The 20,128-nt window shown below is 35.6% G+C and overlaps 1 protein-coding gene across 1 annotated transcript in view; it reads left to right on the forward strand.

Moving 5' to 3' along the window:
* The first annotated feature begins 3,800 nt into the window (after positions 1-3,800).
* Positions 3,801-20,128, forward strand: part of LOC117604310 (uncharacterized) — a 247,136-nt gene continuing 230,808 nt past the window's right edge. The window contains exon 1 of the mRNA XM_034324642.2: positions 3,801-4,376. Within this exon, the coding sequence (XP_034180533.1) occupies positions 4,325-4,376 (52 nt within the window). The 5' untranslated portion in view covers positions 3,801-4,324. The remainder of the gene's footprint in view (positions 4,377-20,128) is intronic.

Genomic DNA, 20,128 nt, shown 5'->3' on the forward strand with positions numbered 1-20,128 from the left:
AAGTGCGATCTTGCGAATCCCAGCTACGTTTGGTAGACACCGATCCAACTCGAATCGCGATGAACGAGGATGAAAGGTAGTTTTATATGTTCGAGGCGGTACGGCGATACGGATAAACGACGCAGCGGTAACGAATGATGTCTTCGTAATATTTCAGCTGGCTCTTGCTGCCTTTTGCTACCTCCTCCTGCCCCTTTTCCTTCTAGGCACTTCCGGGGTCAAGATTCACGAGACATGAAAAAGGAAAAGGCGGAAAGGGGGAAAGAAAGAAAGGCGACAAAGGCTGAGGGAAAGAACGGGCCAGGAAAAGATAAATTGGGATCGCGGATGTGCTCTCGCTAAGGTACTGCTTGTGCTGACCTTCTTTGCGATATTCGTTACCAATGCGTACGTATTTAAGCGACAAATTGTTCAATAAAAATTCAAGGATCTGGAAAATATCGTATATTAGAGGAGCTGCCACTTCTTATCTGGAACACCTATGTGTTGACATTAGAACAAAGATGCCTTATATCTGACATTATATTTTTATGTACAATATTAAATAGTCAAATCAATTGTTCCGAGATTTAAAAACCTGTCAAATTTAATATGCCATCTATGGTATTCAGGAATTTTGTTTTCTATGGAGATTGTTACTATACTAACTATGGCTAATCTATACCTAATATATTAAATCCTAAGTAGCTACTAAACCTTATAGACTAAAGGCTTTTTTGATGTAGGGTACTGTTTTCATGTACTCCAATTCTTTCTACGATAATAATCAATAAGATTAAGACCTGGAGACTGGGGAGGAGGGTCATTGCATTAATTTTGACTCTTCGGTTTGTTGTAATTGTTCCAAATAATTTTTCATACCCAGAGGTGTACTTGGAGTTCTTATCATGCATAGACATTAAATTATGTGATCAAGTCTTATTTTTAGAAAATTATGTAAACTTCCAACACTAAAAGGATAAATTTATACATAAGTATTTAGTCGATGAGTAGATAAATAATTTAGTGATTGACAGCTATAAGATATTTGGTACAACACTTTGAATTAAAATGTATTAAATGTTGCAGGAAAAAGACTTATGAGTTTAAAATTACTTTTAATAAAAATATCTTTGCCCTCGGGTGGCGGACCACTCCATGAAACTCTTTCGTTTACAAATTATACATTTAACTTAAGGTTAACGTCCTTGTATATGGTTTGTAAGTTAGGGTCTCGATTGACCCAGATTTCGCTGTCCAAGGTTTAAATGATAACAGAAATGTTTAATGGTAATCCAAAATTGCTTATAAAAAGAAGAAATAGTTCGGAAGATTCTTAGCATGTTAAAATACTCAAAACTTTAGTTTCTGTTATGAATTCAAAATGTAGAGTCCTTGAAGAAATTTTAAACTTGAAATTGAGAAAACTTTTATAAAACATTAGTCTTTGTACCAATATTCTACAATGTTTCGTGTAATTTACATAGATTTTATATTGCATGTACTTAAATATTAATCGTACTGGTTTGGAAAAGTTCCCACATACCTCCATTTATTAATTTGGACGTACGTTATGGAAATATTGTCAGTTCTGACAACAAGTTCCGAGGATATATTACCCACAAACCAAAGTGATAAATACTGCTCAAACAGTTCATTTGCAAGGGTATTCAAGAACCTACTGGCACAACCGGCTTTACTAGTCCATAAAGATTACATAGAAGGTGAAGTATTAAAAAAACAATTTTTCCAAAAATCTATATTGCAATCTAGAGCATTTATTCAAATAAAACTGCGTAGTCAACTCAATAAATTTTATAACCTCCTTTATTACGTTTTATGCAGGTACGATAAATTACTTACAAGTGTAAAAGGTACTTCTGAGCTATCATGTTCAACAGTTGAACTATAATTAAAATTTATGACTATAAATAGCTAGTAATTATTAACTATAATAGTAATTATTTATATCCCTAAGAACAGTTATTTCTGTAGAACAAAATTAATAAGATTTGTGCAAATTTGAAAACTTATTAATCAAATTCCACACTGAATTAAAACTAGGTAAAATTTGTTGAAATAAAGTTGTATTTTAAATAGGAAGCAAAATTTTAACAAATCATATGTTTATATTTCAATAACCTTAAGCATCAAGTGAAGTATTTTAATTTTGTATTTGAAATATGTATCTCAAATATCTCTTCGGAATGAAAATTCAGTTCACTTGACATTTAATCGAGCTACAGTTATTGTTTTAACTATTCAACCCTCAGACGGGGGCCATGGAGAGAACGACAACTTTAATTTACTTTTGTTTTTCATGTTATTTTCATTTTCAAATTCTTATACTTTTTCCAATATCCTTGTACATATATGTTTTGTAAGTTTGAGTCGCGATTGACTCAGCCTCTGCTGTTCAAGGATTAAACTATTCCTTTGCATTTCATGAAGGACGTACGTATGTCCTGCAAATGCATTTGCGTTATGTATAAGACACAAAAACAGCTGGAAATAAACGGTGGAGTGATTCATTATATTAAGATTATAAGAAGATTGCATCATATCTCGCGTGAGTGATCGATAGCTTCCACTTAACGTGGAAAGACGGTCTATCACAATAGACAATTCTACTTTAAACAGTCGGATCACATAGAGAGCTCATTGTTCCAAGACTCGCCTTCGTTTTGCAATAATAAAAAACAATCATTTTATGTATTTATATTCCGCAAATCTTACAATAATCCTAATTCTGCCACATTACTATTATCATGGGTATATCATCTATGAAATATATTTCATGATTTTTTAGCAATAATATTTAAATATTACAAATTAACTCAAATAAAAAGGAATAAATGTTTTAAAATATTTATAGCTTCACTATTTTCAATATTCTTCAAATAAAATTCTCATATAATTTAACAACCCATTGCATCAAATAAATGATTCTATTCTCACAATTCACGACCAGAAATAAAATAGACTATTTGAAATATATCACCCAGTTCCGCGTCGACCCAACGTCGAACCTAAAGATCCGCGGGACAGTTTTGAAAGGAGGGGCGCCAGGTTTGTCGCGAAAAGCGTGCACGGTTAGTTTGCTCGGTCATAAATTTTATGAGCCGTAAATCGCGCGTAAATGTAATCGTTGAGCGTAGGAGATACAGGACTGTGAACGCGTTACTCATCGACCACTTAGATTTCCTAACTGTCGTTACCGATGTCCGCGCGCAACCATCCTCCAACTTGCCCGCGACTCCGGAATCGTGTTGTCGATGTGCCTTGGGGCGAGAGATCAGCATATGTTGTTACGCAGTTCGAGACTGGCGCCTGCGGACAGGTCATGGAGCCATGCGGGACGAACAAGAGCGGCCAGTATACCGGAGATATCGCACCGTACGTAGTATGCTTGCGGTCTACCGCGTACCATTCAACGGCTTGTCCGCTAGGACCCATGCAGACGTTGGAAATACGCGGCCGAGTAAGCTGGAAGACCTCTACAATACGTCTGAATGATGATACGTAACAAAGCTTATTTAACAAAAAGTTTCGGTCGACGAATTGAATCCGAAGGAGAGCCCGCACTCGATTCCCTCTTTCTTCATCTCACCCCTAAAGGAGGTGTGGAATAAGATCAGAGCGCGAGCCGTTGATCGTGTGCGTGCAACGGTGGCGATGCTCGAGCGCGATAGAGAAGGTACGAAGAGCGAAAGAGTGGCACGATCTTACGGATGGTTCGAGTGAGGATCGGTGGTGGGGATGGAAGGGCGGTCTGCGCATGCGCGGCTCGCGGCGGAACAGCTTCGCGCGGCGACGCTCAGTCTCGTCTGTCGCAATCCAGTGCAGATATACGTGCAATTACCCTGTCAACAGTGCTTAAAATCTCTCGCGGTGCGAGTGCCGTTGCTGTTCGTACAGTGATCGATAACGTTCGCCAACCGATAACCTTTTCCGGTTCATCGGTTTGACGGAAGAGAATCGCGCGACGCGGTCCACGTGAAGGAAAAATTAAACGTCTCTCCGTCTCGCGGTTCACGGCGATTCGAATCGCCGCTGTCGCCACCGCCGCCGCCGTCTTCCGAGCGTAGCCGCGATCAGTCGGTACCGCACGCTGCGCCCGGTGAGTTTGACGTTTCGGGCAACGTGTGGTTAAACGGTTACAGTTCAGTCAAGGGTGGTGTTCGACGTCCGCGTGTACCATGACTGTTTCGTGAAATCAGTGAAATCATCGATGCGTTGTCAACGGTTTCTAACCTAGTTTGATAATCAGCGCAAGACGTAACCGTGTGTGAAGTGTCATAGTGTGAACAGTGAAGGAAAAGAACAAAGTTACCACGGATTCGAGATGACTCGCCACCTGTGGCTAAGTGTAACGTTGGTTTTCCTCGTGATGTCAGGTAAGCAATTGTGTGATATTACAGTCCAGTGAAATCGCTACGAAAAATGAAGTGCTTTAAACGCGTGTGTGGCGCGTGGGACGCGAGTAATCATTCGTAATGTGACGATGTGACAGGATCACCAACGCTCCCCACGCTCGTCGGATGAAACATAACCGCGTAATACGGCGTGTTGTCGTTACTGGGTTTTTTCTTGCCACGTTACCCGGCACGTCGCCAACAAGTAAACGACGCTCTCTTTCTTACGTACACGCGTAGTCGGTCAGCTGGGAGGGCCGAAAAACCGCGTAGTGACAAGTTACGGGAGAATAAAGTACTTAGCAGAAAAAAGTATGTTTTCTACTTTTGCTCGTGCCGTCTTTCGCGCGAGTCCTTTCTTCCTCGTTACGCCTCAAGCGTGAAGTAAAAGACAAAAGAGTGTACGAGCCGGTGAAGCTCCGTTGAGCAAAGAAATATATATTTTCTTCCTCAAACCGAGTGTATAAAGCAGTTAGAAGGGAAGCAGTGGCTTTGTATCTTTAGTTGTACAGACTGAATCATTGCAACCGTCGCGTCGGTTGTGCAGTGCAAATATAAAGCTAACCCTCGGACGGCGGTCCATGGAGAAAGCCCCAATTTTACTTTAACTTTGTATTTCATATTATTTTCATTTAAAATTATTTTTCTAACATATAAAAGATTTTCCTTTAAAAATTATATATTTAAATTTAGGGTAATATTCTTTGGGTCACATTGACCCAGGCTCCGCTGTTCGAGGGTTAAATAATAAATTTTCTGACATAGATCACAATATATTGGTGAACAAACTTATAACAGGGGGAAATATGGAATTTCGTTCACCGGTAGTATTCAGGAATTAATTATTATTCAACTCGTAACGTTTGATAATTCCTGCAATGCGGACAGTGTAATAACTCTAAAATTGACAAAGGAAATTTTGGGCGGTTTAGGATCCTTCTTCGTAAATGCAAATCAATGCAATGGCCTGTTCAAAATATCTCGGCAATCTAACGAGTTTCTGTTAATTAAGAAGCTATTGCATCGAACTTATCGCGCTCTTCCTCTTTATTGGCGTTCGTCAGACGATTGGCAAGTGTCGGATGCGCGTTTACCTTTGAGCGGAAATTCAAATCGCCTAGGAGAACGTCATCCCTCGTCGCGTGGATTTCCTTTTCCCGCGCCTCGATCCCGGCTTGATTACACTCTCACGAAACTCCGTTGTTGTTCCTGTGCAAACTCATTCGATTCTAAGCTGCTTTTTCGACGATTCTCCGGTGCCCGCCTTCTGTCAGGGCTAAAGCTTTTCACGGTAACGGGCACTCGAGCTTGAAGATTCCTCGCTCGGGCGGTACATTGTTAAGACCGGATGCTTGACTAAGCTACGGAGAGTCACTTTTGACTGGCTCGGTCGAGTATAATCTCCGTGGTTGACTTGTGCACGGAGCGAGAGCAACGATTTACGACACATTAACGAGCCTCGGCTTTCCTCTCTCGCAAACTTTACCCACTGACTTAACTGAACCGAGCGTGCAGTGTACAGTAGCAACTCTCTTTACTGCTGATGATGCTGCTTGAAACTCCTTGATGCGTATATCAGCGGCAGACCTCCTATCAAAATCGGTAATAACCCTTTGTGGTGCACACCGGTGTGAAAAAGTAAAGTCGGTTCATTCTGTAAATGAAAAATCCCAAATCTGACATAGTAATTCTATTGATATTAAAAATTTACCTATTAGGAATAATTTAATATGTTGACTGTCACAGTGAAAATGGACATAAGATGAATTATATATTAGTAGACTCTTGTTATATTGCCGCAAAGAGGGATGTAGAAGCGAAAAATTTGTTAACTTTCCAAGCTCTCATTTAGAGATCGGATTTGGACATAGAAGTAGACTATAATAATGGAAGAGCGACAATAGTATAAAGATTAGTTCGCTCATATGGCAATATAACCAGAGTCTATGGTAATAATTGAAGTTCGCAGTGCAAGAACTGATCAGCTCCATTTTTTGGAGAAAATTGATTCTTTTACGTAAATCTAATAGTGATAACATTTTGTATCGTTGACTGCGAGAAATTTTAAGTCAATTTTTAATGACCACCGCATATACCATTGCATGGTGTGCATAAGTCGTAATAGTGTATGTAGATCCATATGAACAAAAAAGTGAATTTTGGTATTACAACGTTGTTACTAATGTTGGAGGTCCAATTTTAGATTCAGAAATTTTTTTTTTTTTTAATTAAGAGTTTATAGTCGCATCCACAACAGAAGTTATTAACGACTGTGTTAAGAATTACAGGTACATTAGGGATATATGGTAGGGAGCTGTATTATCAGTAGGGTCTTCATAGCTTGTCCAATATTCCGATGGTGTTATAGAATTTAATCACTGTGTCCTGGTGCAGTGTTGATGTGATCACTTCCGCAAGGTTGGCCTTAAAATTCAGTATAATAGTTGAATATTATATTACATGATTATGATATTTCGATGCAAGAAACGGACAGCTCCATTAAAGAAATAAGAAACTTTATTAACACTAAACCTACCGACACTTCATGTTATATCTATTCCTACCGTAAGCGGTTAAGTGACCGCTTTAAGAAAGACATATTTCTTTAGGGTCAGGTTCACGTTGAGAACTTTTGTCGGCTTTGGGCGGGACTCAGAAAATTTGTTTACCACATAAATTTGTTCGGGTGCCCGTAATTTTGAGACTCGAATTTCAACTCGGAACAGAAACTCGACTCGAGACACGAAACTCGGTTCGGGGCGTGATTTTTCAGACTTGCCTTTTTCAAGTTTCAAGTGTTTTCATATGTTCTCGTGTATAATCGGATGTAATTGACAACGAGTTTCGAGTTGATATTCGGGTATCAAAATTACGGGTACATGAATAAATTTATGTATTGGACAAACTTTCGGGATCCCACCTGACTCGATGATTACCTGACGCGACCCAAGGCTCGGATATCCGCACAACCCTAACTAACACCTTAAGTTAAAACAGTATTTCTATTCAAAGTATTCGAGATTTCAATAATTTTGTTAGGCCTTTATGAAATTTTAGTAGAGATTTTATGATTTTCGACTGCGGGTCTAATATATCTATTTTTCATGTATTAATTATAAAATTAATCATTCTTAAACCTTCAGATTAACTGTGACAATTAGATCGGATTAGGTGCAGACTTAATAATTTATTTCTTCTTTGAGAATTCAGTCCGGAGCAATTCAGGATAGAAATTCTTCTTTATCGTTAATTGGTCGCAAATGAAATTGCTATTGAAATTAATTGCAATCGAAATGCCGTTGTAGCAGGGAATAAAGAAAGTCTACCAGCACGCGTGTTAATGTCAAGAATCGCCATTTTATTAGATTAGCCTCGTAGACTTTATTGTCTCGACAGATCAAGGGTTGATTCTTAGTACAGCGAGCTTGATTATAATTAGGAGCGAGCCAAGTCTTTGTAAATTACATCGTCTCTTGCCTATTTATACGAAAATGAATGCAGAAAGTTGTCAGCAATCCGACGGTATACGGGGAACTTAGTTTTTTGCAATTAACGTACCGTCAATTACATTCGATTGTGCTTTTGCACGATTTCGTACCGTAGAAAGCCTTTCTCTCTCTTTTTTTTTATACACGTGAATAAATGTAAATGACGTCGAGTAATAGCCAACCTTTTTTCATTCTGCAGAGAATAAAGCTACATAAAGGAGCAATAAGTCCAAGCTCTTTGCGTCATTAATAATCTGCCCATTTTTCTACCAGTTAGAAACTTTTAAAACGCCATTAATTTTTTTTTAAACGTGCAGTCAGATAAACCTCCTAGTAGAGTAAGAACGTACGTAGGTATTTACATGTATGCACGCAGTGCTGTCCCCGTTTTCAGTAAAGCTTCAAGAAACATTTCGTCACGAAAGCGCAGATTAGTTTATCAGAGAAATTTAACAAGCTTTTCACTTTATTCTTTGATGGTCATTTGAATAATGCGTCAATTATTTTACTGGTGTCCTCAGCAGTCAACAAATTTATTTAGAACAGTCAGAATTCTGCAAGAATTCCTAGATTTTAATAAAAATTATTGTCGAGTATTTTCTTTCATCGTGGAAAATACAGTGGGTGATCAAATTAATAGAGCCACGGTATGAAAAATAGGTTTTTCATGCGTAGGTGTAGAAATAGAGCCACAATTTTAAGATTTCTACGTTGAATAGCTTTTAATTAATAATCCTCCACGAATAATATACAAAAAAATTCTTATATAAAATATAATTTATCTAATAATAAATGTTGGCACAAATTTGCAATGGGGTTGAGGTCCGGAAAATTTTCAGGCCAGTCAGGAACATTCACTTTTGTCAACTATGTATCATAACTTTACAAGCATCAATACATGATACAAATAACAAAAATTCTGTTTAACTAAGTTTTTATTTAAGAATTAATCGTTTTTATATAAAATCGTCAATTTATGCCAGTGGCTATAATAATTTGATCACCCACTGTATATTGTCTGCCACGTTTGGTTTGGGAGCACTAGAGAATATAAAGTGCATCAAGAAATTAATTGTTGGTGGTCAACATCTAATCACAAAAACTGCAAGATCAGAATGTGTACCAGTACAGGAACACAATTAGCGTGAATCACATATTAATAGATTGCCCAAAATTCCATAACAAAAGTGGAAATGCTAATCTCGATAAGAAGAGATGTTAAGTACCTCTTTACAGTGCAAAAACGTAATCCAATTTATTGATTCCATTAACATTAGACACTTACTGTAATATACCATTAACTGTGCAATGTAACCGATAACACATTATCCACCAGCCATAAATAACATAGATAAGCATTACCACCTTATAATTAACAATAGCTAAAGATTAAAAGGTATAAACTTTCTTTTCTATTTCCTTTTAATCAAAGTATATCTAACTTTCACTATTTGAATTGAGTTATATGTGAATTTGTAATAATCAAAAGATTATTAATTCGTTTTTCTTTAACAGCCGATACTGTGAAAAAACCTATTAATAGGCTTCTGGTAGATAAAGCGTTAAGTATGTATTTATTGGATATATTGTATGTATTGTATGTAATAGTCGTTAATACCCAGGATGCGACTTAAAATAATAAAATTAAAACAAAAATTGTTGGTGGCATCGGAAATTGGCAGACGCGTAATCTGGAAATATTAAAAGCGTCGGAAAGCATGGCGGGTAGTAAGGGAGCGTCCTAGATGCCGCTAGTGTAACGAGCAAAGATTAGGCGAGGTTTATGAAAACGTATTCCCCTGCCATGCCGTCGGGAACAAAGACCCAACGGACAGTTTCAAGTACGCTATCTCGCGCAGTCAATCTTTTCATCGTAAAAGTACAAGTTATCTCGTTAAACTCGAGAGAATATTCTTCTCCAATGACTAGAAAAGCTGTCGTTTTTCGAAAGCACGCGAGGGGTTAGGTCGCTGGTCGACGGTTGAACATTAAGGGTAGCTTTTCTTCCGCGGATAAACGTTCGCTTCAAGCAGCGACCAAACGAGATGAAACGAATGTCTCCTCGTGTGTACGAGCATTCGAACGTATAGAAGGCGACGGTAGAGGGAAGTAAAGCAAAGGTAGAGGTGAAAGAGAAGCTGACGTAGGCGGAGGTTCAGCCAGTGTCTTTCGAGTAGACGGCGTGACTGTCGACCGGAACCCCGGGGGGCTGTAATTTCATCTCGCATTAGCTAGGGAAAGTCCCCGCGGGATGCGCTGAATACATCTCACGGCTCGCGGACTTCTTCAGGGCAAGGAAAGGGGAGAAAAAAAAAAAAAAAAGAAAAAACACGACCGGGCTTTGAATGAACTCGTGGCTTTCTCGGATTTCCATTGCGGCGTAAATGCGCGTCTCCGGGTTCTGCATAGCGACCACCATCGCGACTGCGATGACCACAATGCGACTGAAATAAACTATCGGTCTTGGCCTCCTTCGCTGTCGGGTTTCCATCAATTTTCGTCGTTATTCCAGCAAGGTCCCAGCAGGGATACGTGTATACTTGGAAATGAGACAAGGGTGGTTGTTGTTGAGGGATAAGGCACCCTAGAGGCCTCAAAATAATGGGTAACTTTGAGGGTTCGTTTTCACGTAACAGTAAATCGCTGATATAAAGTGTTATGTCATTTTCATGTGACATTGAAAGTCACATGTGGATTTTTGGTTGAATAAATAATAGCTGAATCGTACACTTGCTGAACTGGAAGAATTTTATTATCTTGCGGTCGACGGACCACGGAGAGAGCCCCAATTTTAATGTAGTTTTGTACCTATTTCATATTATATTCGTTTTCTAAATTTTACACTGTTCCTTTACAAATTATTCTTGCAATAAAATTTTGCTTAATATCTTTGTACGTGTTTTGTAAGTTTGGGTCACGACCCAGGCTCCGCTGTTGAAGGGTTAATATTAGAAATTTTTTTTTAGACATAGAAAATTATGAATCTTCAAGGTACCTTTATCTTTCAACCTTGCTGTTCTTGTTTGTGCTTTCATTTTATATTTGAAACATGCTATACTTTTAACCAATTTATTCTTAAGAAATGTAGAGTATCTAATTTAAAATATATTAAAAATGAAAAAGATATGCTTAGGAACATACTGCACGTGGAAATCTAATTTTCACCGTGGGTCATGTAGACTCGAAGACAGTGGAGTCAACGAAAGTAGTAGAACAGGAAAGAAACGTAGAGTAGCAGAACAATGAGAGTTGGAGACTTCTGCAAGCTAAACGTTTTGGACTTGTCGAAGCTCTTGCAAAGAGACATTTCGGGGTCTCAATCGAATCTTTATACGTGTAGAGGGTGATTCAGAGCTGTTACCGAAGCAATTAGATGGGCGAGGTATTCTGGCTGTGAATTACGGCGTACTACTTCGAACGTGTTCTGCGCTTCTAGACGTAATCGTTCGGTTAACGTTCAAGTAAATGAAAAGTTTTGAGAAGTTTTCTATTACTTGCTGCTTCTTTTGTGATTTATGAAGCTGAAATTCAAAGTATTAGGTGTTGAAATGAATCAAATCGGAGCTTTATTCATAAAGCATGAAAAGAGTTTAATCTTCAAAATGGCTTTCATTATCATCAATGATACATAAATTAAATTTCCAAATGCCTTTCACTATAATTTTTTAATTGAATTTTGATGAATATATGAAATAATCTTTTGACATTGAGAAATCAGTTTTAATTTTAATATTTAGAATGTTATACAGTAATGGTTCTAAAGTAGTGGTATATGCATCATTAATGGTATGCAGATAATTTGGGCGATATAATATAATTATAAAAATTTTAATTTTGTTTGATAATCGTACAGTATCGAGCTTCGTAGGCTTTTCCAAGGAAAATTGCGATACCTCCTTCTCTGGGCTTTGCCCTACCCCTGCCCCATAGCTGGTCACGGGGACAATAACAATGTAAGAAAGAGGGTCCCGTATAAATATCCCTTCTAGAAATCGCAAGATGAAAAGTTGCAATTTTCACTAATCTTAATTGCTTGCAACTTCTAAGTACATTAACTGGTCTCGATTAAATTTTTAGCATACACATAACTTACTTAAATTTACAAAAGGAATATATTAAACTTTCATTACAGGTTCAGACAAAAAAAGGTTAAAAAATTGCCTTTCACTATTTTTCTCGCGATTTTGACATGGTAAGTTTTTGTAAACGACAAAGGCACATATTTTAGTAAATTAATTTTTATAACTTCTCAAGAAACCTCGTCATTTGGTGCAATTTTAACTGAGGTATTCTGTTTTAAACGGTGTCCACTTATTTTCGTCGCTGGCTGTACATCACAGCAATGTAATTAAGTGTATAATCCCTTTTAAATTCTTATATAAAAAAACATACATTTCTCGATGGTACTGAAGTTCTTGAATTGTGGTTTCGGTGATACGCGTTTATGAAAGTGTTAAGAACTGTTACACAGAAAATATAAATTAGGGGTTTGTCTTTGATGTCTTTTCTCTAATATTTTGTATTGGGCTGAAAAAGTGTGATTTTTCTTTCTGAAACCACGTGCCAATGACTTAGAAGTTGTTTACGTCTATTCGAAACGAAATCACACGTGCGAACAGGCGGTAAACGGGAGCAAGTGGACGCGAGAGGGCTGTAAAGAGAAGAAGACTGTGAAAACGAAGTAAAAGGGAGGTTCCTGCGTAATTTTAGAAACGTCTGCGAACGTAAAGAGACGCCGTACGCCGAGGGTGAAGATGGTTTAATAATATACACCAGTGTCCAAATGGCGCGAATGCGATAATAAACGATTTGACGTGTACGAGCGAGCGGCTTGATACGATACGACATTCCTAACCAACAGTGAGAGATTATTATCGTTGGAATCTCGAACAGGAAACTGTACGAAGGGTTTAACTAGAAACGTTGAGAAGACCAATCTTGCAGTCGTTCCGTCTCCAAATTTCTTGTGTGCGGAATGACTCATCCAATTAGAACTGTTTGCACTTCCCCTTTTGGATGAAAACAGGAAAAGATGAGGTGACAAGATGATTAATCACACAAACATTTCAATAAATTCTTATGCAAAAATATTGAGAAATTGTTATTATATAATTAAATGGTGGATTTCGAAGTTTATTAAAATATAGATTATCAAGTTTCAAAATTTATTGTAATGTAAATTTTCAAAATTTCAAATTTGTTAATTTATCATAGGTTACATTTCGCAAAACCTCAAAGTTCAAAGTTCGTTATAATACAAATTTTCAAAACCTCAAATTTCAAAGTTTATTACAATATAAATTCTAAAAACTTCAAATTTCAAAGTTTACTATCCTAATATAAGTTTTGAAAATTCCAAATTTTTTAATTTATTATAGTATCAGTTTTCATTTCAAAGTTTAATACAATCTCGTGACATAAAACTATGGCAAAATAGCATTTATGCGATATCAAATTGAAGCTTAAAATTTGGCAAAAGTGATTACATAAACCATTCGTTAAAGTTTTTAACCCTTAATTGGTATCGTCGAATCATTGATAATCTGCCACTGTTCCGGTTATTAATTTTGGTTATTTATTTTGTATAATTAATTATTATACCTATAATAATTTATTATATGTATAATAATTATTGTATAATATGTAATGTCTATTAATATAACCAGGCTGTTTGCTAATTACAGCACATAATAACCAATTTGATCCAAGGTGTCCCATGACCTAGTTCATCCAGCAGTGTACATAATTTCCAATTATATTTCACCTAACCAATATACATTTAGATCAAGAAACTGAACACAATGTTCGTTATATCATTCTTCAATTATTTTCCACCATTATCAAAAGACCGGTATAAGCATGACGCCGATATATCTATTCAGCAAACGTGCCTGTTTATTCTTTTTACCGAAGACGATGGTCCGTTGTTCAGGCCATAACATCGGTTTTTGGAACCGCTAAAGAGAATATATTCCGGCCGTGTCAGAAGCAGCGGTCCACGTTTGATCGTGGTTGAATATTACCTCGTTTTCATGGCAATTCACCGCATTACGGGATTCACGTACAGGTATAACGCTTGTAAAATTGTTCCCTAGCCGAAACTTTAAGTCGTTGGTTTAGGACTCGTTTTCTAAGAACACGACCGCGAATACCCGCATACGTCAAAATAGTTCGAAACTCGGCATCGCGGTTGAGGCAAAAATATAGCGCGATATTTTCGCGATATAACCCGGCCCGCGTGGTTCGCCTTTTTATTGGGATACTTCGGCGAATTCCGTGCGGAGCACGTTTCGCGAGGTCCTTGTGGCGCACGTGCGTTTCCTCGTTAGAGACAGCCACGCTGACTGATGTTTGCTCCGTTAAATTTCACAGAGATAGGATCCCTCGACAACCGAACAGTTCGCCATTAGACGAACTATACGGAAAATTCCGGCAACCATAATGAACTTTTCGTCATTTCATTTCACGACTTTTTTATGAACCAGTACTCTATTAGCGACAAAACTTAATGAAATGAGTGGCAGAATTAGGTATGTTTTGAGTAAAAAATATTGGAAATAAATATTAACTATTGAAATACAAAATTTATTTTTTACCGATTGTGATAAATGTAAGTAGATGTTATTCATTCAAATAATAATTTTTTTATGTAATATGAGAAATAATATTGAAATAATTTTATCTAAATAAAATTTCTTTTTTTTAAAATAATGATAAATATAAATAATTAGGGAAAACTGGAGTTATTAATTGAAAGAGTGTCGTCCAAATGCGACAGCATTTGAAAATTTATTTTTCTTGATAGTGATAAATATATTTAATTGAAAGAATTAAAGTTATCAATTGAAATAGGTTTTGTATGGGGTATTAGAAATAATTATCGAAAATAATATGCAAATAAATATTGGAATCATGTTGTTTGAATATGATGGCGTTTGAAAATTTATTTATTTTTAAATAATGATTAATTATATGTAATTAGAAGAAATTGGAATTATTCATTTGTATATTTCTACTAATTAATTTAGCACATGTTTTTAGGTTGAGAATTTCTGTTCTATATTAATCTTAAATTAATCATTTCAAATATTCTTTTTGAATATTTCAAATCACAACAAAGAATAGTCCATTCTAACGTTATCAAAATTCCATCCATCTTCTTTTTCTGCACATTCTGTAGCTCTCTTTCCTTCGTTAGTAAATTGAATAGACGTCATAGAAATGATGCTTAAATCACCTTCTCGAAGAAGGTACGGCAAGACGAGAACGCCTATGCATAATTTGGCAGAAAATCCTATGGAGCATAAAATACCATTCGCGACGTTCGAACAACCCTACGTTTTCTTACCGTCTACGCGCGTTAATTAATCCCTTTTCAATTAGAGACCACGCCCTTCTTGTCCCGACAAAATCCCGAAGCGCGAAAGCTAGTGTCTACAGGAGCACTTACCACCATGGGAACGAGTGTGAATTGAAAACGGAGCCATCTTGCTAGATGGAGATAACGTTTACTTATTGTTAGCTCCTCGTCTGTGATCATAATGAACGAGATTAGAGGATTTTGACGGAGTGTGATGAAGAGTTTTCAGAGGTTACTTTTTAGAGATGTGTACATAGCCTTTCTAACTTCTAATATGATGGTCTTTTCTAAATTCTTTGTGGATCCTCTATTTAGTAAAGAATAAGGTATTTACAGAGACAGATATATTTAGCATAAATTTTGTGTGGGAATTTTTAGTCTTTAATTTTCAAGGCAGAGGAAATTTACTGATTTAATGACAAAAAGTTTTTTTGCATTAAAAAATAAATTTTTTATTATTACACTTTAAGCAAAATTTTCAGAAATTTTTTTATTTCTGCATATAATGTAAGCAGATCGGTTGCTTTTAAAATTTTTCTGCAATTAATATAAATAATAGTCGATTGCATTTCGTATAGAAAAATAATCAGATATGATTATTTTCACAGATTACATCTTTCTGCAAATTGTTCTAATTTGAAATTGTTATGCACAAAATCAAATGTAATATCTGGTTATTTTATTACCAAACTTCTGTTACTGTTGAATTACATATGTAGAATCAGTAAAATTTATTAATTGTAGCATAATACGGTTTTGACCAATTATTGGTAATTTGTATCAGATATGGATGCGAAATACTTATAACTTATTTTCGTTCATTTGTATGACTTACAATTAGTGTTAAATCTACGTTACGAGTTATAATGCGTTAGGACCAGTGTATTATTTTTCTATATGCAATGCGCTATAATTTCGTTTATGGTTCCTTGTGGTAATAGATGCAGGTAATTCATGTGAATAATTGTCAGAGTGACTCGAGGATAGCTAAAGACACGAATGTTTCTATCATTTATTCGTTATGATTCGCTGAACTTAAAAACTGAAGCGTGCCAACTCTCAACTGCGTAGCCCACCGTGCGCATGCGTGCGTGGTAAACCCTGGGGTTTTCCGAGGCCGTTAAGTTCCCCCACGTGCTAGGGTCGACGCAGGTGTCGAACCGAGACCGTTTCCGACCTCGACAGGAGTAGGTTCTTGAGTCTATAGCCTCGTACTGACCTGAGCATTCGTGCGCCGAAAACGTTCGTTCGGGCAAAAATGCTCAAGTGAGTACCGTCATAAACTGATTTTCGAAATCCAGAACAATTTTTGATATTAATTGTTTGAATACTTTAAACAGATATTGAAGACTCGTATATGAATCTCCCGTTGCTAAAAAACGTAGCGTTATAGTTAAGCGTTCTTTCAACGTCACAGCTTTTTTGAATCTGGTGACGTTTTTTTGAATTTTGGGGTCGATAGCGTTTATTAAAAATTCAAAATCTTCCGATGACATCCGCACAAAATTTTTAAAGTGTCCACTAGCTTCTATCTGTAAATCTCTAATTAGTTTTTCACCACTAGAGGTTGCTCTATTTTTGTACACCTGACTAATCCACCATCGTTTATCTTGATTTTTTCTTCTTCTTTTTCTTTTAATTATTGTGTTCATAACAATATACGCTGCACTGGCGATCGTGACATCTGTTCCTGTCGACATTCTGACTTCGACTGGTTTACGGTAGAAAGAACCTTTCTACAAAGAAAGGTTTACGGTACCCCAGGTAGAAAGGACTGCGCGAACAGCCGGAGAAATTTCACCCGAACGAACGTTCGTTCGCCGAGAACATTCGTTCGGGCAAAATGCTCAAGTCAGTACGAGGCTTATGAAGACGAAAGTATCTAAGGCCGTAGACTATGTATATTGGCGAAACTGGTAGAGTCTGTACCGCGTTCGAGAAAGGGATAATCCATTTGCATAAACACCCGAATTATCGGCAAGCGACGACAGCCGTGCCAAAGCGTGACCATACATTCATTCGTTCTTAAGCCTTCCTCGAGTCAATACAAGATCGGTAATCCGAATAAATGGAGTTATTTCTAAACCGAATGTACAGAATGATTCTTCAGGGGCTAAATATCTACACGCCAAAACAAGTAAAAAATGTCATACGAACGTATAATGTTCATATAAATGTCACTGTTATAAAAAATAGGGAAAGAAGAGAATTAGAGTTTTATTGCTAATGCTACAATTTGTAGTTTATATATACTATTATATTGATGTAAGCTGTTAAGCTGGATTATTACAGCAATGATCATAATTCTGCGGTATATATAAATCTCTTTTATCCGCGTGGACAGAACAATGGCACGTGAATTTCAGGACTTACTAAAAATATAAGTTAAAATTCTGAAGTAAAATTAATAAAGAATTTTTACATACTAGATTTTCATGTATGTAAGCTTTTTAAAGTAAAATGATTAAAGATTATTGTTCTAGTCATATTGGTTAGAATTAACAGAAGCTTTAAAAGTACTACTCCAACAAATTTCTTTTATTATTAAGAAATTTATTAAATAAAGTTTAATATTACTTTTCAAAGAAAAGGTGTGATTTTTCGTATAAAAATTCATTTTTATTTATTTTTTAATTACAGTGGAATTGATTTATAATAAATTATGAAGTCTAGATTCTAGAACACTCATTCTATTTCTAAGAAAGCTTTATTTTAATATTTGTTTTTTGTGCTTCTCAAAATTAAATAGACGACATTTACTCAATCTCTATTTCGTCTATTTAAAAAGATAAAAGTTCCTCAAATCATTTTGTTGTTCTTTAGTGTATATAATACTTATATTTTTCACGAAAATTAGTAATTTTCTATAATAAATGAAAGCTATTGTATATATTATTGTCGTCAAATTCATTTTCTGAATTTCTCACAAAATTTTACCCTTTTGCATTTTTTCAAGTTTCTTAAACTTTAATAAACAACACTTTATCAGTTTTTGTTTCCTCTGTTCAAAAAATGTAATTTTATTATCTTTCATTGTTTCATATTGTTTCATATATTTTTAAGAAAAACCTTAATAATTATTGTCACTATCGAATTGGAAAATATTAGATATTATTACGGTTAAATTCAAAAGTAGTTTATCCACATTTTACCTGGTTAATCATTGGATATAAACTCAATTCGAATTCTTAATAGTAATCGCTGTTGTTCCAATCTAACGAAAATCCTATTACAAGATCATTTCTTGTTATTTCGTTCAGGTGGTCTGTTACGTGGTACACGAGTACACTGTTAACGTTATCAGTAATTGCAAACACTATATAACAGGTTAACCAAGCACTAAATGTGTTTACAGGGTGAGGCTAGTTATTGTCACGTGGGGAAGTTCAGTTAGCCATTTAAATTAACGTTTATTCTTGGTTGGATTAGGTTGAAAATATTCCACGAAATTCCTGTATCTTATCAATGGTAACTGAACTTCATATTTTATGATTAATAATATTATCAGAAACATTTTTTATATTTTATAATTACAATTTCTTAGAGTACCTTTATAAATATAGTGTTATAGATTAGAAATAATTTTATTTATTGAGAAACATCACAAATATTTCTTTTTTTCAAAATTAAAAACATTATGGATCATGTCTTAAAATTTATATTAAAAAATCTATTCACAGTGCAAAATTACCCCATTTCTTTGTGATTATTTCTGGGTTTAAAATTGTATGTACGAAGTTATTTAGAAAAGAAGATGATAGACAAATTTAAGTATTAAAAATAAAATTCTAGGTATATTATTACAATTATTAAAAATAATTTCTTTTGTGAATGATTGGCCCATATGTATTCCATATATCCTAACAAAGGAAATTATTTGTTTATAAAGTAAATTGTAATTACAAAACAGAAAATAAAAATAAAAAATTTATTCATGAACTTATATTAAAATATATGTTATGAGTATAAAATATAAATAAATATGTAGTGGAATAAAGAACCAATGAAACTTGTCTTTGTTAGGTCCAAAAGTATAAGTTTCAAGTAGACTAGTGTTAATTTATGTTCTACAATAGTTGCTATCCAATAGCCAATTATCAAGTGTTTATAGGAGAAAACTGATGGTGAATGTATTTTCCTTAACCCCAACTAAAGCAAAGTTTATGTCTGTGTCGTTTAGTTAGTGGGCGGTAGCCAATGTTTGTCTTCTTAACGCGCGGCATGTTCTGCACTTTTATCGTTCGCTTACAAATGGGAACCAAACTTGTACAGCTGGCGTGAAAAGGCAGACGTCGGAGGGTAGGGAAGGCTCGAGGGTTCTTCTGACAATTAACTCGATGAAAGATTTATAGGTGCTCAAACAGCGGACAGGATGAAATAAGATGTTTGTAGTTTATCCCTTTTGCTCCTTGCAGTGGTACAAGTATACGTATCAATTTTATGGCCGGAATTATAATTTTGGCCATATAAAGTTATAAATACGGAAACTAAATTTTTCCAATTATTTGAATATTATATTACTTATTAATTAAAAGTATGCTTGGTTTACCACTCTTTAACCTTTGAATAGCAAAATTACATTAAAATTGGGGCTCTCTCTATGGTCCGCTGTTCAAGGGTTAAAAACTTATGAAGAATCACAGGTTTTTATTCAATTTTTATTCAGGTTCTATCCAGGTTTAAACATTGTAAATGCAATCAATTATTGATGTTTACATTTATTTTTAACTATAGTCATTATTCAGCTGTTGAAGTGCACCTGTTCATGTTCATATATGCACACACACAATTACGTAAACTTTATTAATACAGTCGTTTGTATCTAGTTCAAATATTGAAATGTTGTTTATGGTGGAAATTGAAATGCCAATTGCAAGCTTCGAAAA

Source organism: Osmia lignaria, chromosome 9 (assembly GCF_051020975.1).
Source record: "Osmia lignaria lignaria isolate PbOS001 chromosome 9, iyOsmLign1, whole genome shotgun sequence".
Classification (NCBI taxonomy): Eukaryota; Metazoa; Arthropoda; class Insecta; order Hymenoptera; family Megachilidae; genus Osmia; species Osmia lignaria.